Here is a 27,827-nt window from a genome sequence, read left to right on the forward strand (position 1 = left end):
TAGAGGGTCGATCATCACTACAATGTACCTGTACCATAGAGGGTCGATCATCACTACAATGTACCTGTACCATAGAGGGTCGACCATCACTACAATGTACCTGTACCATAGAGGGTCGACCATCACTACAATGTACCTGTACCATAGAGGGACGACCGTCACTACAACGTACCTGTACCATAGAGGGTCGATCATCACTACAACGTACTTGTACCATAGAGGGTCGATCATCACTACAATGTACTTGTACCATAGAGGGTCGACCGTCACTACAATGTACCTGTACCATAGAGGGTCGATCATCACTACAACGTACTTGTACCATAGAGGGTCGATCATCACTACAATGTACTTGTACCATAGAGGGTCGACCGTCACTACAATGTACCTGTACCATAGAGGGTCGACCGTCACTACAATGTACCTGTACCATAGAGGGTCGATCATCACTACAATGTACCTGTACCATAGAGGGTCGACCTTCGCTACAATGTACCTGTACCATAGAGGGTCGATCATCTCTATAACGTACCTGTACCATAGAGGGATGACCGTCACTACAACGTACCTGTACCATAGAGGGGCGATCGTCTCTATAACGTACCTGTACCATAGAGGGACGACCGTCACTACAACGTACCTGTACCATAGAGGGACGACCGTCACTACAACGTACCTGTACCATAGAGGGGCGATCGTCTCTACAACGTACCTGTACCATAGAGGGACGACCGTCACTACAACGTACCTGTACCATAGAGGGTCGACCGTCACTACAATGTACCTGTACCATAGAGGGTCGACCGTCACTACAATGTACCTGTACCATAGAGGGCGATCACCGATTGTCTCTATTATGGCTCACTCTGCGGTGGTGTCATGGTAGTCAAATAATAGGACACTTGTATAAAAGGCAAGAGTTTTCACCTGAAATTGTACATATTTATCCAGGGGACCCTTTGTTTTATTTTGTCCTAATGTTTTAATGCAATATTAATATCCATCTGGTGTTCCTAGGAGACGGGTTTGTCATTTGTGAAGCTTTTAGTATTATTGGGCACAATTATTAGCTCACCTGCCCGAAGGTCAAGTCAGCTTATGTCATGGTATGGTGTCCGTCATCTGTCTGGCGACAACTTTTTCTTTCAGAGACATCTTTTCAGTAATCATTTAGTGTAGGGACCTCATATTAGGTTTATAAATTTCAGGAATGAAGCCAGCACAAGTTTTCAAAAAATGAAATGAGACGACCTTGCTTAATTCATGTTCAAGAACATGCTGGTTTAAATTTGTCAAAATACTCAATGACATTTTTTGTTTAACCAAAAGGTGTAGATTATGATATTTGGCAAGTACTGATATGAGCCCAATATTATTTTGCAACCCTGACTTCTGATGATGAGGCTTGAAATGGTGATACTTCGGCATTAGCATACTGGAATGAAGGACAATTTCTTCTCAATAACTCAGAAGCCTTGGATCATAATATTTAATATGGAATAATCTAGAAAGAACAGTATCATTGCAATCCAAGTTTAGAATGTAATAAACTAAATCAGCCTCGAAACTCAATAAAATTGTCCATTACATATTCATTAGCTACAGAACAGCTGAGCGATTCAGGCCAAATGGGCCTCTTGTTCAGTTGGGAGGTTTTTATACTCAAACATTTGTTATTATTTATATAGAGATTATGCTGCTGTACCAATCATAATATTCCTCGTCCAACTGGAGCAACAAAACGTAGATTCTTGTTCAATGTTTCGTATGTGAAATTGAATGTTAAATCATACTTTTGTATTTTAACCATGGTGTACTTTAGTGTGTAAGGAAGAAGTCACGTGGCTGTGTGTGTACTAGAATCATTATAAATGGCAATGAAGTCCAAAAACAAATATAGACAATGTGGCAGTTTGTGATTTAGAATGTTGTGTGTCATGACAAATTGGTTTCGAGTCTGAACACTTTGGTTACTGTATACTGAGAATGTCATTAGTTAGTCTACAGACTTGTGTAGAATGGCAATACATGTAGTATGATTTTTCTCGGTTTTGCAACTCTCGTTTCGATGACTTTTTGTTATTTCTCATTGGCAAGAATTGGTTCAATAGCATGCTGGGCATGGGTTGCTGACACAGAATTTTTTTTCAGTAAGACTTTACTTGCACTGAAATGGCCAACATTCTTTCTCTGCCATTTCGAATATCTACTCACCCTTTTGGGTAGATATTAATATTTTTTTGATGGAGTGATATAGTACGGAGGAGAAAGATGATCGCTTGGTCATTCTGCGTAAATTATTCCATTATAAATCATTTCCAGATTTTCATCTGTCAAATGTTATTTCTTGTATAATGCACTGTTACAGTTGGTATGTCAAAAAACTATTACAATGGTGATTGGGGATTCATTTTGTGGTTATCTGCAATACATTGTACCCACAAATGTAAAAATTGTCATTAAATTTACATTTCACTCGTATGACAGAATATTGGTATTTGTAACAAGGGCAGAGACAACAGGTAAAAGTGTTAGGACTGACTGTCATACAAGAGAGTTATATTTGAGCAGGGACGTATAATAATCTATATATGTCCCTGATTTGAGTTTAAAGCAACATTAATTTTCTATTAATTACTTTTTCAAGAAAAATAAAATGGAAAAATTCTGTGTCAAACGAGTGTGAGAATGGGCAGCTTTAGCTGAAACCTTTGATATTATATTCTTATGACTTTATGCATGAAAAATAAAAATCATAGAGTATGTATATTTCTTGTACAGATTGTGGATGATTGGTATCATGTGTGCATTTCAAGGAAAATAATATATTAACTTTTTAAAAAAGACATTTTAGTAAGAAATGAAGGGAAAACAGATTTCCTCAATTTTGTCTCGAGTATCACTATAAAAAAAATGTCGTTTTACAGTATTTGGATGTTGATCATAAGATTACCATGTTATTCTGTGAACACACCCTTCGGCCTTGTCAGCTGTGTAGGAATCAGTGTAGTATCAGGCCTATTGTATTGTGATCAAATTGTTATGAATCTATTGTCAATGCAATACCTATTGTTTTTTTAACAATGGAGACAATGGGCATTGAGCTATACAATTCGACAAGATCCACGGTCTCGCGCAGTAAATTTTTTCCTGTATCCTGTGAGATTTAGAAAGTTTCACTAGGAGCTTGCTACATGTACAAGGATAAATTCTCATTTTATCTGTCCCCTAATGGAACAAATGCTGTAGGTTTGATGTGATGGACCAGACCCACTGTCCAATTAAGTGTGACATCACCTGTCAAAAAGTCATGTTCTTTCATGTTGTTTTTAAAAAGTAAATTTATGTCATATATCTAAGTATGCAAAGAAATAAAATCAAAAGCTGTATGAAATGTGTATCTGATGTAATGAGACTTACAGTCATTAATTCATTAACTACTGTACACACTTGTTGTATCACATCATGTCTCTGTGTTTAGCTATTAACTTATCTGCAATTTCAGTTTTAGATATATTTTGCTGGTTTTTATGAATATTATATTATTTAAGACACAAATATTTATTCCTCATGTCACCTCAATATGTAAACAATTTCCTGGTATCCACATCAAATGTCTGACTTGATCAGTATGCACACTTATTCCTACATACTTACATAACTGATTTTTGATTTATGAGAAAGTTTTAGACATAATCAAATTTTAGTGTGCTTAAAGGGTCTTGGTGATACAGATTTCTGTACTTGGTATACAAGAGTCTAGATGACACTGATCATGTAATGTTCTTCTTGATGATGATGTCCAGTATACAAGATCTGATACATAAGATCTGATGTCATTTTTTGTACTTTTGGTAATTTAAAGTTATCTTTTTTTGTCTATGATATGAATCAGCATCTCTCTTCTTTGAGCTTCTTCTTTAAAAAGCTTCTTGAGAACTGAAATACTTCAGTCATGACAGATGCATTATTTGGCCAGCAGCTTTAAAAAGTGCTCATATAAATCACTAAAATTACTTTTGAGGTCAAATGGCCTCAAACAGTCATCAAAATGAGAGGTTCTGCAATTCTAATTTCTGTTCTGTTTTAACCACAACAACTGTACATACACTCCTTGCCATACACACTTGCCAGCTATTGCTATAAAGATCTTATGATTATCTGAGGTATTGAAGGTCAAAGTCAATCTTGACAGGAAATGTCAGATACATCAATTATCAGTTCCAGAATGCCTATAGTGGCGAGTTATGGCCAGCTCTGTAAGTTACCTTTGACATCAGGTATGCTAACTCTATCCCAGTGCTGCAGGCCCACTGGACCTCTTGTTTCACATACAGAATTTGTCATTAGCATTTAAAATGCAACATATTAATGTGCCTGTATAGTTATTTTTATGTAATGTTTTTATTTTATTTTAGCCTGATTTCATTGTCACTATAAAGTCATTGTCAAGTGAACCAAATAGCAGTAAGTGTCCGGTTGATAGTGTGAATAAGTGTTACAGATAGTGGGTATGGACCAAGTTTTCGTTGATATTGCTCGTCTGTGAATTTATTGTTTAAGTCCAGCATGACTTGAATAAGAAGCTGCATGTTCCAATATGGAATAATGCACATGTGAGAGATACTGGAAAGGTGTGTTTGAGGTAGTGTGTTTGATGTGTGTATGAACACCATTATCTGTGTGTGTGAGAGAAAACTTTACCATTGATGCCTGTATGGATGTACTTGTTACCATAGATACCATATGTTTGTACACTCCACGTGTCACTAGGTTACTCGGTGCAATAAAAAGCTATAAACTATACAAATGTGTTGTTGGATTTGTTTCAGTATATCTAATGGAAGCAAATACATTGTTATGATGTGTGACCATACACTGTGATGTGTGACCATACACTGTGATGTGTGACCATACACTGATGTGTGACCATACACTGTGATGTGTGATCATACACTGTGATGTGATGTGTGACCTTCACTGTGATGTGTGACCATACACTGTGATGTGTGACCATACATTGTGATGTGTGACCATACATTGTGATGTGTGACCGTACACTGTGATGTGTGACCTTCACTCTGATGTGTGACCATACACTGTGATGTGTGACCATACATTGTGATGTGTGACCGTACACTGTGATGTGTGACATTCATTGTGATGTGTGACCATACACTGTGATGTGTGACCGTACACTGTGATGTGTGACCATACACTGTGATGTGTGACCATACATTGTGATGTGTGACCGTACACTGATGTGTGACCGTTCACTGTGATGTGTGACCATACACTGTGATGTGTGACCGTACACTGTGATGTGTGACCTTCACTGTGATGTGTGACCATACACTGTGATGTGTGACCATACACTGATGTGTGACCATACACTGATGTGTGACCATACACTGTGATGTGTGACCCGTTCACTGTGATGTGTGACCGTTCACTGTGATGTGTGACCATACACAGTGATGTGTGACCATACACTGTGATGTGTGACCATACACTGTGATGTGTGACTGTACACTGATGTGTGACCATACACTGTGATGTGTGACCATACACTATGATGTGTGACCATACACTGTGATGTGTGACCATACACTGATGTGTGACCACACTGTGATGTGTGACCGTACACAGTGATGTGTGACCGTACACAGTGATGTGTGACCATACACTGATGTGTGACTGTACACTGTGATGTGTGACTGTACACTGTGATGTGTGACCATACACTGTGATGTGTGACCATACACTGTGATGTGTGACTGTACACTGTGATGTGTGACCATACACTGATGTGTGACCATACACTGTGATGTGTGACCATACACTGTGATGTGTGACCATGCACTGTGATGTGTGACTGTACACTGATGTGTGACCATACACTGTGATGTGTGACTGTACACTGTGATGTGTGACCACACACTGATGTGTGACTGTACACTGTGATGTGTGACTACACTGTGATGTGTGACCACACACTGATGTGTGACCATACACTGTGATGTGTGACTACACTGTGATGTGTGACCATACACTGTGATGTGTGACCATACACTGATGTGTGACTGTACACTGTGATGTGTGACCATACACTGATGTGTGACCATACACTGTGATGTGATGTGTGACCATACTGTGATGTGTGACAATACACTGTGATGTGTGACCATACACTGTGATGTGTGACCATACACTGTGATGTGTGACCATACACTGTGATGTGTGACAATACACTGTTTGACCATACATTGTGATGTGTGACCATACACTGTGATGTGTGACCATACATTGTGATGTGTGACAATACACTGTGATGTATGACCATACACTGATGTGTGGCAATACTGATGTGTGACCATACACTGTGATGTGTGACCATACATTGTGATGTGTGACAATAAACTGTGATGTGTGACCATACACAGAGATGTGTGACCATACACTGTGATGTGATGTGTGACCATACACTGTGATGTGTGACCATACACAGTGATGTGTGACCATACACAGTGATGTGTGACCGTACACAATGATGTGTGACCATACACAGTGATGTGTGACCATACACACTGATGTGTGACCATACACTGTGATGTGTGACCATACACTGTGATGTGATGTGTGACCATACACTGTGATGTGATGTGTGACCATACACTGTGATGTGTGACCATACACTGTGATGTGATGTGTGACCATACACTGTGATGTGTGACCATACACTGTGATGTGTGACCATACACTGTGATGTGTGACCATACACTGTGATGTGTGACCATACACTGTGATGTGATGTGTGACCATACACTGTGATGTGTGACCATACATTGTGATGTGATGTGTGACCATACACTGATGTGTGACCATACACTGTGATGTGTGACCATACACTGATGTGTGACTGTACACTGTGATGTGTGACCATACACTGTGATGTGTGACCATACACTGTGATGTGTGACCATACACTGTGATGTGTGACCATACAATATAAAGTATGGTGTGTAATTATGATAGGTTAATTGAGTATTTACGATGTGTAACAACTTCACGTCGAAGATGCAGCAATGTAACTAAAGGCGGTGAACAGTCACGCTTACGAAAAAAAATGTATACAACTAAGTGGTAAGCAGTCTGGGAAACGGCTGATTCAAATATGGGGATACGACCGATCTCTCATTATATGTCCTTGCTTGTGGACAATTCTGTGTTATTTAATGACAATATAATTACAAAAAAAACACGTGTACATGTATATTGACAGTTACAATACAGAAGCCGGAAGTAGTCAGTAGAGCCTAAAACGAATCAAAATGCATCCTACTGCTGTTTGTCCTTATAGGACAAGTCGGTGATAGCGAGGGCCTAAAGTGACGATACTAAGGAGGCGACTGGGAATTCAAAATTCAAAGTAGGTCGACATCAAATGTCAGAATACAAATTGGGAGGTGCATGGACAGTCTTACAATTCAATAAATTTCACAATTTCAATATTAGATTTCAAAAGAATGTCACCGTTTGATATGTGTATTTTACATGTGTATATTCTGAAACCGTGTCACTATTCAAATGAATTAAAGCATTATGACGTACAGGTTACGGCAAACTTCGGGGACTTAAGTTGAAGGACCTGTCGGGATATTTAACACGTCCTGTCTTGCTTATTAAAAAGCCAACATCGATCGAGAGAGGGACAGTTTGTGAGCAACTTTCGTCATAAGAGTTTTATTTACAAAGAAAGCCAGATAAAGTCTATTCCAGAGCTTAATAGTCCCTATAAAACACGACCGTATGATAAAATGCATAGATACAATTAATCCGAACGATAAGGGGTTCCGATTGAAAAATCATGAGACAAAAAAATTGTAATCAATCTTTAGTGTAGCGACACTTCATGTATTTTACAAAAACTATCGGTAAATCCATTTCATGAAATCCACACCGTTCTCGAGTGTACATTGTCACAAACTCTGTAAACCCGGTCCAGTCTTGGTTGAGAAACTAGGAAATTCAAGCAAAACGTGTACAAGGCTTCTTGTGAAGTTAACACTCGTATCACCTTGGACTTCTTAACCAAAGAAACAAAGACACGTGATTAGCCAGATATATTGCATTTCGTCTTTTAAACTTTATTATTGCAATCGAGAATTCTAATTTCAGTTTCTGACACCGGTGGAGAGCTTCTATTCTACTTTGTATTTTCCTGTATTGAACGGTCTGCAGACAGGTGTCATATTATCATAGCTTACACTATACAAACACAACCATGAAATTACTATCTCAGGAACTTGTATTTCGACAAACATGGTATTACATACCCTTGTGTAATATGGTAAGTTATACACAGTTAGACATGTACATGGCTTAGATTAAGATAAAAGAAAGTGAAAATAGTGTTTTTCATGACTTTGAACCCGGTGACCTTGATCGACCTTTAATCAAGCACTCCATAATGTTAATACAATATTTTCACTTTTTTTAAAAATCATGACAAGTACTTCTGACCTGGTAAACAAGATCGGCGTCTGTTTTAAACCACGGCTCTAAATATGCATATTTTGGGGGGCGGGAACGAGGCTGATTGACTTAGCTATTTCGAGGACATGCATGTTCACATAATCTAAACTTAGTGAAATATGAAACGCCTCCTCAGATATTAAAGTCAGACAGATTTAGGTGTACTTGTCTCGTGTGTTCTTCTTTAATAGGTTTGTATAAAATTATTCTATCATTTCAGTTAAGATAATTCATCTTGTCGAAAAGTAATCGGTTTTATGTATTCCTGACTCGCTCTTTTATATTTCCCTTTGTCGCATTAGAAATAAGGGACACATCTAATTCTAAATCATGTACATCATATTTCTGGTGCGTTGTTTACAAATGTATACTAACTGTAAACACTGTTATACTATCCTTGGTTGAAGCATAAACGTGTCTCTTGAAAAAAAGATGTATACGGTATTGTTATTTGTAATTCTTAGTACATGTAGTAGGTCATTGTGAGTACATGTAGTAGGTCATTGTGAGTACATGTAGTAGGTCATTGTGAGTACATGTAGTAGGTCATTGTGAGTACATGTAGTAGGTCATTCTTAGTACATGTAGTAGGTCATTCTTAGTACATGTAGTAGGTCATTCTTAGTACATGTAGTAGGTCATTGTGAGTACATGTAGTAGGTCATTGTGAGTACATGTAGTAGGTCATTGTGAGTACATGTAGTAGGTCATTGTGAGTACATGTAGTAGGTCATTGTGAGTACATGTAGTAGGTCATTGCATGCTTGAGTTATATTTAATTTCGTCGATTAGATGTTGACCTACAACCACGTGTTTTTTCCCTTTTCTTCTTTTTATACGCCCGTCGACGGGAGCATTATGGTATGGCGTGGTTCCTCCCGGGTAAACTTTCGTTTGTCCAGCACGTCATATCCTATATTCACTCTTTTAAATTTGATTTATATTATGATCATGATATGAAGTTAAGTCTCCCCAAAAAGAATTCCAATTCGACCTGTTTTGCAAATGTTATTCCTCTTTATATATTTCAGTATTCACTTTTTTTCTCTGCAATTTCCTCCTATATATTTCGACCGATTTCTTCGAATCTTGGTTAGCTTTTTAATGACGGTATGCTGTTGCGTTTCCGTGAAAAGAACTTTGCTTCGACTAGTAATTGCCCATTGTTTATTTCACTCATTGGTTTTTGTCCGGAGAACTCCTCCTACATTTTTCAATTTCTTTGAAACCTGGAACGCATTTATTGGAGTCATGACATATAAACCTGGAACGCATTAATTGGAGTCATGACATATAAAGTTGTTTCCCAGGAGAAATTCTTATTCAACTATTTTCCCAAAAGTTATTGTTATCAATTTCAAATGGTGCACACTTGACGGTACTTAGTTTCCTCAAACTGTCAGAAATAAGATATTGACCTTGAAGTAAAAAGTGAGGTTTATAGCATGCCGGAAGTCATTATATATAGTCTAGTAATAACAATAAATGGCAGTCGACGAGCGTATATTGTGCCGTCCTGTGGTATCTTTTCTCTCTCTCTCGTTCAGCTTATATCCATTTTTTTACTAAGATCCTCCACGATCTTTTTTTTGTCTTACTGTGCTTCTGTTTTGTTTTGGATTAATTTCATATGTTGCCTCTAAGGTATTTTTTTCGCAATATTGTCAATATCGCGAAAATCTAGAATACTGTTAGTTTAAACAATATTTTATTCATTAATCAAAATATTCAATACATATACAGTGTACAAATATTTTTATGGGATGGGAAAACAAGCTTAGAGCTTATATTAATTCCTTTCCCATTTACATACAAAGGCAAATATAAATCTTCGAACTGGAACAACTTACATCAATATGAAATGAAATAATGATATTTTTTGGTTACAATTAAAACCAATAGACATATATACGTACATGTGGTGAATAGAATTAATAGTAGAAATAAACAACAGTGACACCTGTAAATAAAATTACCTTATAGAGCTACGTATAAATGTATGTCATTATACATTCGATAGATGACATAATGGGTTCATAATATCAGCTAAAACGTTTACTTAGCTTATTTGATCATTTTTCTGTATTGAATAAGTATCACTTCCCCATAGCAAAGTTTTTTCAGTTAATATTAAATCTAACTGAAATAAAGTATTTTGTCTGATAATGTTGTACTTGTCACACGATAGTAAAAAATCGTGAGTACCTTCTACTAACCCACAAGAACATAATGGACTTTCCTCTAAATTTCTTATGTATAAATGTTGTTTAAGATTACTACATTTGAGCCTTAATCTTGTATGTAAGATTTGAATATTTCTATTTCCAATGTTAAAATAATTGGGGATTATTAGTTTGTCCTTTTGTAAAAAGCCTTTGATTATACTGACAGACGGATTTTCTCGAATATCAACTGGTAATGCATTCCATAACTGTATTGAGGCATTTACGAATGAGGTTTTGTAAAACTGAGTTCTGCAATTAATTGAGAGTAAATTATTTGAATTTCGTGTATAATTATGCCTATGACTATCTGATACTTTACCTGGAATAAGATCTGACAGATAAAATGGAGTTTTCTTGTGACACATTTTATGAAACTGTACAATTTTGTGATTTTCCCGTCTTTTAGATAATTTTTCCCAGCCCACATCTGTATACAATAGATTTACACTAGACAATTTTGTAGCACCTGTAACTATTCTTGCTGCTTCTATTTGAATGTTTTCTAAATTTTGATATAAGTAATTTGGTAAACTATCCCAGGCAATATCAGAATATTCCAAAATAGGTCTAATAAAAGCAAAATATATTGTTTGGAGAGAATTCCTATCAAGGGTGTTTTTTTTAAATTTCTTAATACTGCTAGTCTTGGTGACACTTTTTTTCAATATATAGTCAACATGTTTATGCCATGTACCATCGTCAGATATCAATACTCCTAAGTGTTTATGAGATTTTACACTAGTTACATTTATATTGTTCATAGTGATAGGATCATATATACCAGGTATAGTTTTCCTGCTAATTAATAACGATTCTGTCTTATCGGGATTGAATTTTACTAACCACCTATTTGCCCATATGTGTATTTTCGAAAGATCATTATTGATAGTATTGTTAGCGAGAGTGCGATTTTCAACTATTATATACAAGGCTGTATCATCAGCAAATAATTTTATTTTACAATTTATGTCATTCACAATATCATTTATGTATAAGAGAAAGAAAAGAGGTCCTAAGATTGAACCTTGAGGTACACCTGCTTTGATATTTTGAGTTTCCGAAGAAATACCATTTATTACAACCCTTTGACTTCTGCCAGATAAATAATTTTCACACCAAGCTAGTAATTTCCTAGATATGCCCGATTCTTTCAATTTATGGATAAGACCCCTGTGCCAAACACGATCAAAGGCTTTACTTATATCACAAAATACATCAATACTTTCTTTACCCGCGTCTAAAGCCCTCCCAATATCATTTGTAATGTCTAACAATTGATTTGTTGCAGAATCCCCAGGTGTGAAGCCTGATTGACAATTTGTAAAAAAAAATTGTATCTCTAAAAAAAATGTAAACGTGTTTGAAAATACACCTTTCCATTAATTTGCCAACAACACTTATCAAAGATATGGGTCTATAATTTGAAACAGTAGAATACTGTTAATCATTACATGTGTGTCAAAAGTAGTTGGTTTTGGACATTGCTTTTGACAAATATATATTCAATATTGTTTGTTTCCTTTCTTTCAAATGGTAGACATAAAAATAAATCAAAATTCCGTATATATACCTAACATTGTTATAATAAGCATGCATTGTTAAAGTACGTGTGCGGTCCCCCCGTTGTGACCCTCTTTTAAATTGAAGCGTCTGATTAACTCCGATAGGCAGTATACTACTTCCGGTCGTGTTGGGATTTGCAATGAAAACAGAGAAAAGGAGGTATGTTTATCTGTTTAATGTATGCTGATTAGTTGATTGAATTTTAATAATCAGTTACATCGACGCTGTAAATGTTTGAATTCGTATGATTTTGATGAACTAAAATAACTCTGATTTATTTGAGATGCATTTCATTTGAAACCATATCTGACTTCAAAATAAATGGGTGTAACTTTTTGGCATGCAAATGGGCTCATTTGTCAGATTTGTTCCTATAGGGGGTATTTCAGAACATGTTACTGGTGTAGTAAGTAGCATACACAAGATAATAATAACGATTTATTAATATATTAAATTACATAAAAAGACTGAAACATCTCAACTCATGATCTATAATCATAAATCGTCAGTAATTTATGCAAAAGTTTACATCACTACTTCAGTACAGAATATGAAAAAAAAGTACACCCATCTTATCAAAGACCCACCTTTCTAACGGTAGTATGTGCCTCAAATGTTCGATTTACTGCATGTTTCTGTGGTAAAATACGACCAAGTAACTTGGCTGGGGATGATTTCCAGTTGTTTTAATTCAGCACTGAGGAATTATTTACATGTATACCTTAATTTGTAGGTGATCATGATGACCCTATACTGCTAAAAGGGAGAAATTGGCAAGGAAAGGAAACTTTGCAATCCATCAAGATGAGGAGGAGGAAGGATGGATCCATGTTTAGTGTTGTCAAATACATTTTCTTCTTCTTCAATGTCCTCATATGGGTATGTAAAATGATAAATGATTATAAAATAATTAGGAAACATTAATGTCCTTTATTACATAATTAATTTTACAATTTCTGAAACATTGATATGACATTAATTATTGTGTCTCTGATCTTGATGGCAGATTTAGAAGGTGTTCTGTACATTATATTGTTAGTCTAGCAATCAGACGGATTAAGACCAGGCCTTAAGGTTGCTATATATTTATAAACCTATCTTTTTCAGATAAAATGGGATTCCTCTGTACAATATTTATAGACTTCCTTAGAAAAAAATATTTCTTTAAATTTTCTATACTACAAAATACTATGAGGACAGCTTCAATGCAGAAAACTCGAATACCCCGCTTAACTCGAAGTACCTCGTCAGTCCCGGCCAAATTCTCTCTTTATCATAGTAAAAAAAACTCGGAAAACTCGAATTCGAAAAACACGGATAATACGAAGTGAAAATTTGGTCCCAACAATAAAAATCCTACTTAAAATGATCGAATAACTCAAAGTATCATTTTTGTGTCCCAACGATCGGTGGTAAACGCCGTCATTTTTTCAACATCGAAATTCCGTTTGTATCGGCACTACAATTCTACCAATTATTATACGCGATTATAAGTGTTTCATAAATTCATGAAAGAAATTGTCGGTGGAATCTTATAACAATAACAGTCGGTGATAAAAAGTACTGTTTTACTTACATCAGGTAATTTCCTAAGGCGGTTGCCGATAATAGTACACACGATAGTCAACAACTCATCTACCCACTCGCTCAAGCGGAACTAATCTCTGACACACGGGTAGATCTACTCGGCTGATGTTTTTACAGGTGTAGAAATGAAACAGTCACAGGTGCCTATTAAATCTGTAAACTGCTGAAACAATAGCGTAATTACTGCCAAGGTGTTCAGAGTACAACTGTAACGGTCAGTGCGGTCTATTAAATCGGATAAAACGACAGCTCAGTTACAGTAACATTTTATACGCATATGCGCCGTACCAACTTCCTGTGCTAATAATATGGAAATGGCGTGGTTGTCGGTAAAACGTAAGTTGGACTATCAAACACTATTTTATATGTCCAATATAAGGTAATGGTTCTGTTACGTTTTACATACAATCTGTGTTAAATTTAAACTGTTATTTGATATAACATTAATAAATTGTCATTCGGTTGAATTCCATTTTATCGTTATTCCTTTTGCAAACATGACATGAACATCATATCGTTATTGAAGTGACTAAGTGAAAGAAACTTTATCGAGACTGTATATCGGCAAAACTACACCAAACTACAAGTGACAGAACGAAATATGACATATACATTTACATGTATTGACCAGTCTTTACGCTGAACTGATGAGTGACAGAGCGGAGTTATAATGATTATATAATGTTGACAAATATTGACCAAACTTTGCACCAAAAATGACAACTCGCTTAATTCGAACACTCGGATAACTCAAAGTTTTCTCGTGGTCCCGTCGACTTCGAGTTAACGAAGTTCCACTGTATATATATATATACTGGTGACTGTATCATGATAGCAATTTCCAATACATTGTATGTTTGGTCACTATATTATATATTCCAGCTACTTGGCTGTGGTGTGTTGGCCATGGGCATTTGGATGCAGGTCAACAAAGGCCCCTATGTAGCGATCCTGCCCAGTCATAGCTTCCTGAGTGCCACTGCCCTCTGTATCACAGTAGGAGCTATCATCCTCATCGTTGGCTTTTGTGGCTGTTGTGGTGCTTTGGTGGAAAGCCAGTGTATGCTTGTAGCAGTAAGTAAGATAGAATGGTGACGGATATACAATATATTAATAAAAGAATGACCATCTTTAATTTTCAATGGATAAATCATATTTTTTATATCAAAATGAACAAAATCTTAATTTTCAATGGATATTTCCATTTAACTAAAATAATTTCATTTCATCAATTCTATGTGATGAAGATATGTTTTATTTGTATCACATTATTAATAATCTCAGTAATCATGATGTAAGATATATAATTAGTGACTTATTACATCAGCTCAACTTGTTTGTTGCAGTATTTTGTCTTTGTGTTCGTAATATTTGGACTGGAGGTGGCCATAACTGTTCTGGGGTTCTCCAACAAAGATCAGGTAATTGAATTAAAACGAACATCACCATGTTAGCCGACGTTTGACTTAATGTACAAGCAATATTTAACTGATAACTTCTGATATATATTCATATAAAAATTTGAAAAAATCATTTACTCGAAAATTTAAACAGAATACTATTTTATGTATTATCATCCTTAATCAATTTACTGAGCATTTAATAATACGCTAACTTATGTTCAAAATTGACAGATTCGTTCGACAGCTGAGCAGGAGTTGACATACAGTATAGAGCATGTAACTAGTCCCAGGATAGAAAAAACTCACCAGGAGGGTGTCCTAGCTATGATCGACACCATACAGCATGATGTAAGTTTCACCATGATTGATTGGCACATACTCCACAAGGGAGATAATTCAGTCAAATTAAAATTAGGATGTTATGATTTCATGTATTTTTTGTGCAGTTTTGTTATATGGTGTATAGAAAAGAATTTTTTACCCGTGATCGAGATAGATTTATCTCAGTCTCGGGTTGAAAGATTTTGTTTTAGAATACAAGAGGCTCAATGGGCCTGTTTCAATACTACTATTGCAACTCTGAAGTCATTTTTGTGAATTCTAAGTTAATATTTCTAAGCTTCATTAAAATATAAGAGAAGGCCAAATTTATTCATTTAATATCATTTTTTAGCTCTTCATCCCAGCATACTTCTGGTACAATATCATGGCTGTAGCTATCTTGCTTGTTCAGAAAAAAAGATGAATGAAATATTAATTACAATTTACCTTAGTGCCCTTGAATGAAAGTAGGTTAATTAAGGTCATTCATTTGAACAATCCTGGTAGCTCTTCATCCCAGCTTCCTACTAGTCCAATATCATGACATTGCGCCAATTTGTTACGGAGAAGAATTAAAAGATTTCAACAGAATCTATAACCCAATATGTTTAAAAATCAATTTATCTCGAGTCAGTTTCTGGGTGGAACAGTACTTTGTTCGTCACAAAATATGATTAAGTTGACCTTTGACCTAGATAATCCCATCTTGTACAGACATAATATACTAAAGACAACCTTTGACCTTGATAATTCAATCTTGATAACAAAGACAACCTCTGACCTTGGTAAGCCAGTCTTGTACACACAGAATATGATTCAGTCGACCTTTGACCTAGATAATTAAATCTTGTACACACATAGCATAAATAAGTCAGTCTTTTACATAGATACAAACACAGGTAACATAATTTTATAATTTCATGGTAGAGAAAGAATCCAAGCTGTGATATATGACATACAATATTATGTAGAACTGCTGTGAATAAACGTATCAAATAACATTTTTTAGCTCCAGTGCTGTGGGATGAACAACTACACGGACTGGTACACAATTGGTAACCTGTCAAAGGGTGACTCCATCCCATCTTCCTGCTGTATATACAAGGAAGAAAACTGTGGCAAGTCTACCAGTCTTCGATACTACAAACGAGTGAGTCATTGATGGTGATGTTATGAAAAATAGCATTATGTATACACAATAAAACACATGTGTTTTTTATATACAAAAACACATGAAAACTGAACTGGACATTTGGCATGGCGTCACATACTCCAATTGGGGACATGAAGCCACTTACTGTCAACAAGTTTCTGAGGACCTTAAAGAAGTTGTTATTTTATTATTCTCGATTCCAGGGAATTGTAATGACATGGTACATCCACAGCATACTTGATTTAATACTTGATGAGTTGGAAAATCTCGGAAATTCTTCCAAAATTTGTTTTGTTAGAGCTGTATTTGTTTAGACCTTAAAATCTACATGGTTTTCCTGGGTGAGTGATCTCTTATTTTACAGATTATAATATGTTAACTTAAAGGTAAAAATGCTGTTAATATTGTCATTTCAACTCTAACCGGCATCAAATGTTAAACTCAAAACATCTAGCCATGAGGACACATGGCTTTACTTCCTTTTCGCCATTTTTTCCTTCATTGAATAAATCTCGGCAGAAACAAAAGCAAGCTTAAAGATCGTCTCTAGTCTGTCTGCTTGTCAGTTTTGACATCACATTTAGATCAACTATCAGAAAGTGAAATGACACTCGGACCGTCTATTTAAAATTTTAATCAATGAGTGTTAAAAAACGTATGCAAAAACACTCACTAGTAAATGTTTGTCTACAGAGTGAAGTGAGAAAAAAAATCAATTTCATTTTGTCTCTGATCATACATTTGAGTAAATTTTACCTTGGAGGCAGATGTTTTTGATTAATTTTGTAAAGTGGATATCTTATCGTATTTGATCTTGTAGTGGATAATGTGTAACTTATTTTGTAGAGATATATTTATTTTGTAGAGATATATTTATTTTGTAGAGATATATTTATTTTGTAGAGATATATTTATTTGATCCTCCTGGTTTTTCAGGGATGTTTGAAGGAGATTGAGTACTGGTTTCTACAGAATATGTACGTACTAGGTATCGTGGCACTTCTAGTCGGCGTAGTACAGGTAAGGTGGATCACCTTTATACAAAATTATCATGTTACAGGTTGATATAGTTATAGCTCTGAGAAACATTTCATTCTGTGGTAATTGTTCTATGTTCAGACATGTTCAAATGTCGCTATGGTAATCGGTCTATTAACAGATGTGTTCAGATTTCACTTTGGTAATCATTTTATAACCAGGCTAATTGTTCAGATGTCGCTATGGTAACTGTTCTATAACCAGACTACATGTTCAGATGTTGCTATGGTAACTGTTCTATAACCAGACTAAATTTTCAGATGTCGCTATGGTAACTGTTCTATAACCAGACATGTTGAGATGTCGCTATAGTAACTGTTCTTATAACCAGACGTGTTGAGATGTCGCTATGGTAACTGTTCTATAACCAGACTAATTGTTCAGATGTTGCTATGGTAACTGTTCTATAACCAGACTAATTGTTCAGATGTCGCTATGGTAACTGTTCTATAACCAGACATGTTGAGATGTCGCTATGGTAACTGTTCTATAACCAGACATGTTGAGATGTCGCTATGGTAACTGTTTTATAACCAGACGTGTTGAGATGTCGCTATGGTAACTGTTCTATAACCAGATGTGTTGAGATGTCGCTATGGTAACTGTTCTTTAACCAGGCGTGTTCAGATGTCGCTATGGTAACTGTTCTATAACCAGACTAAATGTTCAGATATCGCTATGGTAACTGTTCTTTAACCAGAATAGTTGAGATGTCGCTATGGTAACTGTTCTATAACCAGACTAAATGTTCAGATGTCGCTATGGTAACTGTTCTATAACCAGACTAAATGTTCAGATGTTGCTATGGTAACTGTTCTATAACCAGACTAAATGTTCAAATGTTGCTATGGTAATAACCAATAGGTCCAGAGACCTGATATTTGGTCTGTATAATATTGGATGCTGGGCGATCAATTTTGTTCAAACCTTGACCACCTTCAAGGTCACAACTTCTTCTCAATAACCAAAATGCCCAGAGACCTGATAATTTGCCTGTGGCATGCTGGGATGAAGGGCTATCAACTTTGTTGAAATCAATGACCTTGACCTATCGAAGGTCACAGTGGTCTGTATTGTCAATCCTGAGTGCAATTCAGCATCAATAATGACTTGAATTTTGAATTGGTAGGAGAAATACGAATCAATATTTTGCCTTTTGTTTTGACAGATATCTGCAATGGTAGCGGCTGTAGCCTTGTTCTGTTGTCTCAGAAAGGATGACTATCTCTAGGAATGGATAACCATCTCAGAAGGAAACCAATTATTACCTAGAGGATGAATTCTTCAGCAAGGAAAGCGGATCTCTAATGGACAGACATTTGGAGAAAAATTACTGTCTACAGAGATAGTATTTGTTAGAGAGGACGATATAATCTTGTTTATCTCTAGGGAGGACAGACCCCCCTAACAGCATTTAATGTTTTAAGTTGATGGAGATACTTCATAGGATCAGATTGTCCACACAGACCAAGGGTTGATCCAGCAGTATTAGAATCCGCCTGAATACAGCTGACTGCGTAGACTAGCGATGGTGTTGTCTGCCTGGTCTAGACGGTCACTAGAGTTACGAGTGGTGGCCAGTGTTGGTCGTCACCAATATCACAGGTATATCAAACATAACTGCCATTAACTTTGAGCCTGTATTGTCTCCTCGCTGTGGACATGGTATTGGACTTTTGTCTGTTTTCATTGTTTTGCCAGTATTTATGAGATATACGCTAATTTCTAATAGTTGTGTACTTAGTGAGCTCAAGTTCTCTCACAAACTTATTGTTTTATTGCCAGCAGGCAGGGTTAACTATTAACCACTTCACTGCCAGTGAGCTGGAGAAACCACAAACTTTTTATTGCCGTTGAGCTGGGTTAACTTTAAACCACTTTACTACCAGTGAGTTATAATTATCTGCAAACTTTTACAAATGTTGTTTTGAAAATCAAAATTTTTGATATGTTTGTTTTATTCTACATGCCACTGTTTATGATAGTTTGTTTACATCATTTCTGTTATTAGAATTGATTTTTTTTGTTTCAAATTTTGATAATTTGTAATATGAAAATGTTGTTCAGGAAACTGAAGATGGTGGACATTATATATGGGCTGCTATCTACCACTCATATGGTTAGAAATAGTCTTTTTACAATAATTTTAGAAATGTATGAAAAGATCTGAAAAATTAATGTATTTCAAAACTGAATATGAAGTATGTTGCAATTCTTATCCACAACTTTAGAATGACAATTTAACCAAACTAAACAGGTGTGTTATAACTGATACACATGATGGAAAGTTGAGATGTTTGTGTTGACTTCAGATATATCCTATAAGCTTTTAGAATCTCTCTAGCTTTCTTAACCTTACAAGATATAGCATTGGAAAGTTGTATATCAGTTTATTTATTATTATTTTTTTTAAATTGCAACGTATGTGCAGATTTATCCCGAGTGATGGTGATCATGAGAGGAAAGTCATTTATTTCCAGTTCAGCACCGATATGAGTCAATCTGCAGCCATTTTAAACCTATTGTGAATTTTAAACAATTTTCAGTCAAATGTCAAAACAGTACTGCTGACAAATTTTATAACAAGTTGTGATTATAAATGTGTCCACTTTAAAGTTCAGAGACTAGGTCAGCTATACCAGCTTGGTCTGGTGGAAATTGTTCTTTCTAGGTATATTTATGATCACTAGAGAGTGCAGGTCACACGTCTGTCTTGGCAGGTCACATGTCTGTCTTGACAGGTCACATGTCTGTCTTGGCAGGTCACACGTCTGTCTTGGCAGGTCACACGTCTGTCTTGACAGGTCACACGTCTGTCTTGGCAGGTCACATGTCTGTCTTGGCAGGTCACATGTCTGTCTTGGCAGGTCACATGTCTGTCTTGGCAAGTCACGTCTGTCTTGGCAGGTCACATGTCTGTCTTGACAGGTCACGTCTGTCTTGGCAGGTCACATGTCTGTCTTGGCAGGTGGTCACACGTCTCGGACCGGACAGGTCACATGTCTGTCTTGACAGGTGGTCACACGTCTCAGACCGGACAGGTGACACGTCTCGGACCGGACAGGTCACCTGTCTGTCTTGACAGGTGGTCACACATCTCGGACCGGACAGGTGACACGTCTCAGACCGGACAAGTCACACGTCTCGGACTGGACAGGTCACATGTCTGTCTTGGCAGGTGGTCACACGTCTCGGACCGGACAGGTCACATGTCTGTCTTGACAGGTCACGTCTGTCTTGGCAGGTCACATGTCTGTCTTGACAGGTGGTCACACATCTCGGACCGGACAGGTCACACGTCTCAGACCGGACAGGTCACACGTCTCGGACTGGACAGGTCACATGTCTGTCTTGACAGGTGGTCACACATCTCGGACCGGACAGGTCACACGTCTCTGACCGGACAGGTCACATGTCTGTCTTGACAGGTGGTCACACGTCTCGGACCGGACAGGTCACACGTCTCGGACCGGACAGGTCACATGTCTGTCTTGACAAGTGGTCACACGTCTCGGACTGGACAGGTCACACGTCTCGGACCGGACAGGTTACTTTTCATTATTTCTTCCTATATATATTACACTAATAAAGTAAAGGATGTGAACCATTTCATCAAATCAAATACAGTGCACTCTGTCCAAACCGGACTCTGTCCAAACCGGACTCTGTCCAATCCGGATATTTGCCAAAACTGGCCAAAGAATTTGGTCCCAAAAATTCCCTTCTTTATTTATAGTAAATACACTCTGCATAATCTGGACTCTGTCTATTCTGTAATCCGGCCGTATATTATTAACAAACATGGATCTCGTGACAGCCGCCAACATTAAGGACCAATAAGAAATTGAGGCTAATTCCTCAAATTGGGAATCTGCACTTGTAGAAAGTGTCAGATCGGTTGATTGTTCGGACTCAGTGGAAGGCCTCTCAAAACAAACAACAATCAGTGATTGTTTTCAACCGATGTAAAGTACACATAGTGTCAAATTGCCAGTGTTGAATTAAATCATGTTATTCAATTCAAAGTTTGTATATGCAGGAATAATGCACAATGACATCTACTTTATGATATATCTTTTATTCATATTTTTTTTTTTTTGCATTCAACAACGATATAAACGTAGAATCTCTACAATCCGGAACTCTACAAACCGTCTTTATTTTGTGGTCCCAAAGGTGTCCGGTTTAGACAGAGTCCACTGTACAAGGTTTTAGATAATGTATTGTTCTGCCTGGGCACATAGTATATTCTGTTGTGAGGGAGGTTGATCAGTTGCAATGACAATCTCTCCAAACCTTTGTGTGGCAATAGAATCCAGTCTTTTGTATAATATTCATTCAATAAATTCATTTTCATTTTTGAATGTGAAATATTTTGCATTCAAGTCATTTCAGTGGAAGCAAATTTAAAACCAAACCAAGTTCCAGGTATATTTGCCAGAGTATACTGCAAAATATTTTCCTGATATTTCAACTTGTTGGAAATTCTTTTTTTTTTCAGAGGCTACTTTAAGAGGATTTAAATGAAAATTAACTTTGAATTAAAATTCATTTGAAATTGAAAAAAAAACTTGATTGTGAGCAGATTTCGTCTGGAGCATTATTGGGTAAAGGGGATTCAATGTTGTATATAATAAAGGTATTTATGGATCCTCTGGGGCCGGGCCTAATAGGGGAAAAAGTCCCTTTTTTGTATAGATGAAAGGATTTTAATAAAATTCAGTCTGGATCATTCTTTGGCAATGGTTATACTGAATATTGTATATTATCAGCACCAGATAGACAAAGTCAGAATTGGTAAATATTGTGCTTTTTGACTGAATTTACTTTGAATCCTCTTTGGAACCAGAAAACTAAATATTAGTGGAGGAAAGTGTTAACTTCACTGCATGGTACCAAGCAGCGGCTCCAAAAAGGGGAAAATAGTAACTGTGTTTTGCAATGATCACCGAAATATCCAGGTGAGCGATGCAAGCCCTCTGGACCTTTTGATTTCATAATGTTGTACAATTGGATTTCATATGCTAAAAATGTTTACTCTATAAGACTTGCAGACTTTCTTATTTACCTATAGATGCTTTGCTAAGTATTTAACTGGCATGAGTGTCATGTATAAATACAAATGAATTGTATTTATAAGATGTTTAACATCCCACCATTGTATGATCTTTATTGGTTTGCGTAAGCGGTGAATAAATTATGTAGAAACGAAAGTGATTTTACTGTGTTTGAAATTGTCCTTCAAAAAAAAAAAGATGTCATTCTAAATGAAATAAAGGCTCTTACATCAGTGGCAACAGTACGTCATATGGAGGTTATTGAATAAGTCCAATAAAATATGTCACGAGAATTTAGGTGAATGGGTTATCAAATTATTAACGAGTAACGATTAGTCATGAGTATAAGATTCTGTTTATCACATAACTCCTTTATGAGAGTACAAGTGAAAATTCTTAATCTAATTATATGATAGATAAAATCGACGACAAAATGTTTTAATTGTGATGTTGTTTAAGTATATATAATATCCCAGTAGTGTTATTATACACGTCTTACAATATTTATGACTTGGGCAGTGACCGTATTTATTACATGGTAGAATGGGCCATGTGATAAACCTACATAAAAAAACCTGAAGACAGACAGCAAACTTTGATTGTCAGGTACGTATCAGTCTTGAAATTGAAAATGGACAACTGGGAACCAAAGAGAATTTGAGAAAGATGTGTGCAGTACGAGGGTTGGTCGATATGTTGTGAGCCTCGTATTAAAGGAGGTACTCGATGACCTTTTTCAAGTCCTACTATTCTCTGACTATATAGGGCCGTTTACCCAAGGACGGGTCTCATTTGATTAGTTTATATCGGCGAGGTAGTACTCGAAAGTAAACAAGACAAGTGGCTTTTGCAAAATGGGCAAAATCGGTAAGGGTTAGATTGAAATAGTCACGATTGTGGCTTTAAATTGATTGAGCATCCGCCTTATTCACCTGATCTCGCTCCATCAGACTTTTATCTATTTCCAAAACTGAAAACAGCTATTTAAAACAGCTATATAACCCTAACATGCAGTGGATGACTTTCTAAACGTACCCACTTTCAGTCCGATGATGACGTCATACATGCAGTGGATGACTTTCTGAACAACCAAGAAAAGGGGTTCTATAAAAGTGGCATTGAGGCCCTTAAACTTGTCAATCAGCCCTCATACTTTCCGAGAAAGAGTGATTATTGTAACAAAATCCATGTTAGCCGTCTTGTATTTAGTATTTTCACAGCCAAATGGCCGTCTTGTATTTAGCCCCCTCGCACGAATTTCCCCATTTACATTAGTCAGTTTTTCTAGCAACAAATGAACTCACTCAAGATTGTCAGGGTTGATGTTCAACAAAATGTTTGCTTCCAATATCCCAAGGTATCAACTTAACCCTGAACTTCAAGTGTCACAATTTATATTTAAGAAATCAACACAGCAGAGATTTAATACATTTTTAATATGCTTGACTGAATTTGCACATTTTACAACAAATCTTGTGGTCCTTGAAAATTTGATATTAAAATCATTTAGGCTTGCAATAGACATGGCCACACATCGTACATAGCACTTAACCTTGTTCTCCATAGTAAAACATTAAGTTATTGAGCATCTACCGGACTTAAATATATTTGTTGGGTTTTAATCCACAAAATACTCCCTGAACCTACCCCATAAAGTAATTGTTCAAAGCCACTCTAAACACATCAGCTGTGATGGAGAATAGTGATAAATGATAATGATGATGATTCTTTTGTTATAAGACAATTAAACACTATACTGAACAATCAAAATTATGCAATTTTGCTGTTGTAACAGCTCTTTGTACGTTAGACTTCAACAGTTAGCTCACACCTAACATTCACACTACTATATACTTCACTTACAGTAGAGTCACATAAACATATACACTGTAGCATTTTGTGACCTGCGTTCGGTCCATACACATTTCAGAATGTTCGTCAGTGTAACATAGTGTAGTCAGTTCATGGAATTTGTGTAATACACAGAGACTGGTACATAATTACAAATCTAATCTAATCTTTACCTACTCAGGAAAAAAAACAAAAAATTCACTAAAACAAATACGGTACAAAAACTACGTAGAGATATGCTTATTGTATTACACCAGAGAAAAATTCCCATCCCCACAGTTTGTATTGGTAAGTTAACATGGCGCCATCAGTGGTGGTCATTATTTATTTGGACCCAGATTTCTATACTAACTGTCGGGTTAGGAATTCGTACCAAAGTCCCTGTGGTTTACACCGAAACATTTAGTATTACACCGATAGTGTAAAGTCTACACTGATTGTGTTACACTGAGTGTAATGTTGTTCCTCAGCTCGCTTCTACTGGCTGGCTTTCTTCTCCTGCATCCATATTCTCCTCCTCCACAGTGGATTTGTTGTCAGAATTCTGAAGGTCTTCTGACTGTCCCTTATCCTCTTCTATATCCTTCTGTAAAGATAAAACGACAAAGAATCTGATATTATCATCCTTCAAGAAAATGAGTGTAACTTGATGTAATTTGTGTAGTTTTATCTACAAGTATATTTATCAAAATGAATAAAATAAGAAATGTATGAAGAAAAAATCGACGACAAAATGTTTTAATTGTGATGTTGTTTTAAAGTATTTATATCCCAGTAGTGTTATTATACACGTCTTACAATATTTATGACTTAGGCAGTGACCGTATTTATTACATGGTAGAATGGGCCATGTGATAAACCTACATAAACAAGAGGCCCATGGGGCCTGTATCACTCACCTGGTTGGATTTGACCAAATGTCAAAATAATGTTCATGTTCAATTTGTTAATACATATACAAAAATGTACTCCCTGAAAGACCATATGGATTATTTTTACACCATAATGGTGTTTAAAGAAACTAAGTCCCTTAGGGTGGGGAAAACCCTTTGGCCTATTTTTACATAAGAATTGTGTTTATCCCTTAATGCCCAGCGATACTATACATAGTTATGGGATTGAGGGTCACAGTAACCATTTATGCAAAATCTGTTCCCCCATCACCACGGATGTTTCTGACCAAATTGGGTTCAAATCCATTTAAAACTCAAATCTCTATTTCCCCTATTTGGCCCCTCCCTTCAGGCCCCTTGGGGGTCAGAGTCAATATTTATATAAACTCTCTTTCCCCCTTCCCCTAAGGATATTCCAGACCAAATTTGGTTCAAATCCATTCATAACTTTATGAAAAATAGCGATTTAAAGGATAAACCCCTATTTCCCTATTTGGCCCCGCCCCTCAGGCCCCTGAGGGTACAGAGTAAAAATTTATCCAAACTCGGTTCCCCTTCTCCCAAGGATGTTCTTGACCAAATTTGGTTAAAATCCATTTAAAACTTTATGGCAAATAGCAATTTAAAGACTTATCTCTATTTCCCCTATATGGCCCGCCCCTCAGGCCCCTCACTATTTATACAAACTCTTTCCCCCCTTCCTCTCTGGATGTTCCTGACCAAATTTAGTTAAAATCCATTCGTAACTTAATAATTAATAGCGATTTAAAGGATTAACCCCTATTTTCCCTATCGCACCCCACTCCTCAGTCCCCTGGGGATTCAGAGTAAACATTTATACCAACTTGGTTCCCCTTCTCCAATGAATATTCCTGACCATATTTGGTTAAAATCCATTTACAACTTTATGACTAGTAGCAATTAAAAGACTAATCTCTATTTCCCCTACTTGGCCCCACCCCTTAGGCCCCTAGGGGTACAGAGTAAAAATTCATATAAATTCTGTTCCCCCTCCCCTCAAGGATGTTCCTGACCAAATTTGGTGAAAAGCTATTCAATACTTTATGACTAGTAGCGATTTAAAGGAGTAACCCTTTTTCCCCTATTTGGCTCCGCCCCTCAGGCCCCTGGGGGTTGAGAATAAAGATTTAAACAAACTCTGTTTCCTTTCTGCCAAGGATGTTACTGACCAAATTTGGTTCAAATTCATTCATAATTTTATGACTAGTAGCGATTTAAAGGAGTAACCCTATTTCCCCTATTTGGCCCCGCCCCTCAGGCCCCTGGGGGTTCAGAGTAAAAATGTATAAAAACTCTGTTCCCCTTCCCCCAAGGATGTTCCTGTTTTGTGAAAATCCATTCAATACTTTAGGACTAGTAGCAATTTAAAGAAAAAGTTGACAGACGCCGGACGCTGCACCATGGCATAAGCTCACCGGCCCTTCGGGCCAGGTGAGCTAAAAAACCTAAAGACAGACAGCAAACTTTGATTGTCAGGTACCTATCAGTCTTGAAATTGAAAATGGACAACTTGAAACCAAAGAGAATTTGAGAAAGATGTGTGAAGTACGAGGGTTGATCGATATGTTGTGAGCCTCGTATTAAAGGACTGGTCTCATTTGATTAGTTTATATCGGCGAGGTAGTACTCGAAAGTAAACAAGACAAGTGGCTTTTGCAAAATGGGCAAAATCGGTAAGGGTTAGGGTGAAAGAGTCACGATTGTGGCTTTAAAATGATTGAGCATCTGCCTTATTCACCTGATCTCGCTCCATCAGACTTTTATCTATTTCCAAAACTGAAAACAGCTATTTAAAACAGCTATATAACCCTAACATGCAGTGGATGACTTTCTAAACGTACCCACTTTCAATCCGATGATGTCATACATGCAGTGGATGACTTTCTGAACAACCAAGAAAAGGGGTTCTATAAAAGTGGCATTGAGGCCCTTGTCAATCAGCCCTCATACTTTCCGAGAAAGAGTGATTATTGTAACAAAATCCATGTTAGCCGTCTTGTATTTAGCCCCCTCGCACGGATTTCCACATTTACATTAGTCAGTTTTTCTAGCAACAAATGAACTCACTCAAGATTGTCAGCGTTGATGTTCAACAAAATGTTTGCTTCCAATATCCCAAGGTATCAACTTATCCCTTGATTTCAAGTGTCACAATTTATATTTAAGAAATCAACACAGCA

The 27,827-nt window shown here is 36.6% G+C and overlaps 1 protein-coding gene across 1 annotated transcript; it reads left to right on the forward strand.

The window, feature by feature from the left end:
• Positions 1 to 12,428: 12,428 nt before the first annotated feature.
• Positions 12,429 to 20,688, forward strand: LOC117335686 (tetraspanin-4-like). The gene is made up of 8 exons (XM_033895844.1): positions 12,429 to 12,482; positions 13,057 to 13,202; positions 14,793 to 14,984; positions 15,257 to 15,331; positions 15,545 to 15,661; positions 16,644 to 16,784; positions 17,724 to 17,807; positions 18,994 to 20,688. The coding sequence occupies exons 2-8, from the start codon at positions 13,128 to 13,130 to the stop codon at positions 19,054 to 19,056; spliced, it is 747 nt and encodes a 248-aa protein (XP_033751735.1). The 5' UTR covers positions 12,429 to 12,482; positions 13,057 to 13,127; the 3' UTR covers positions 19,057 to 20,688.
• The last annotated feature ends 7,139 nt before the right edge of the window (positions 20,689 to 27,827 follow it).

The sequence above is a fragment of the Pecten maximus genome, chromosome 10 (genome assembly GCF_902652985.1).
Source record: "Pecten maximus chromosome 10, xPecMax1.1, whole genome shotgun sequence".
NCBI classification, from domain to species: Eukaryota; Metazoa; Mollusca; class Bivalvia; order Pectinida; family Pectinidae; genus Pecten; species Pecten maximus.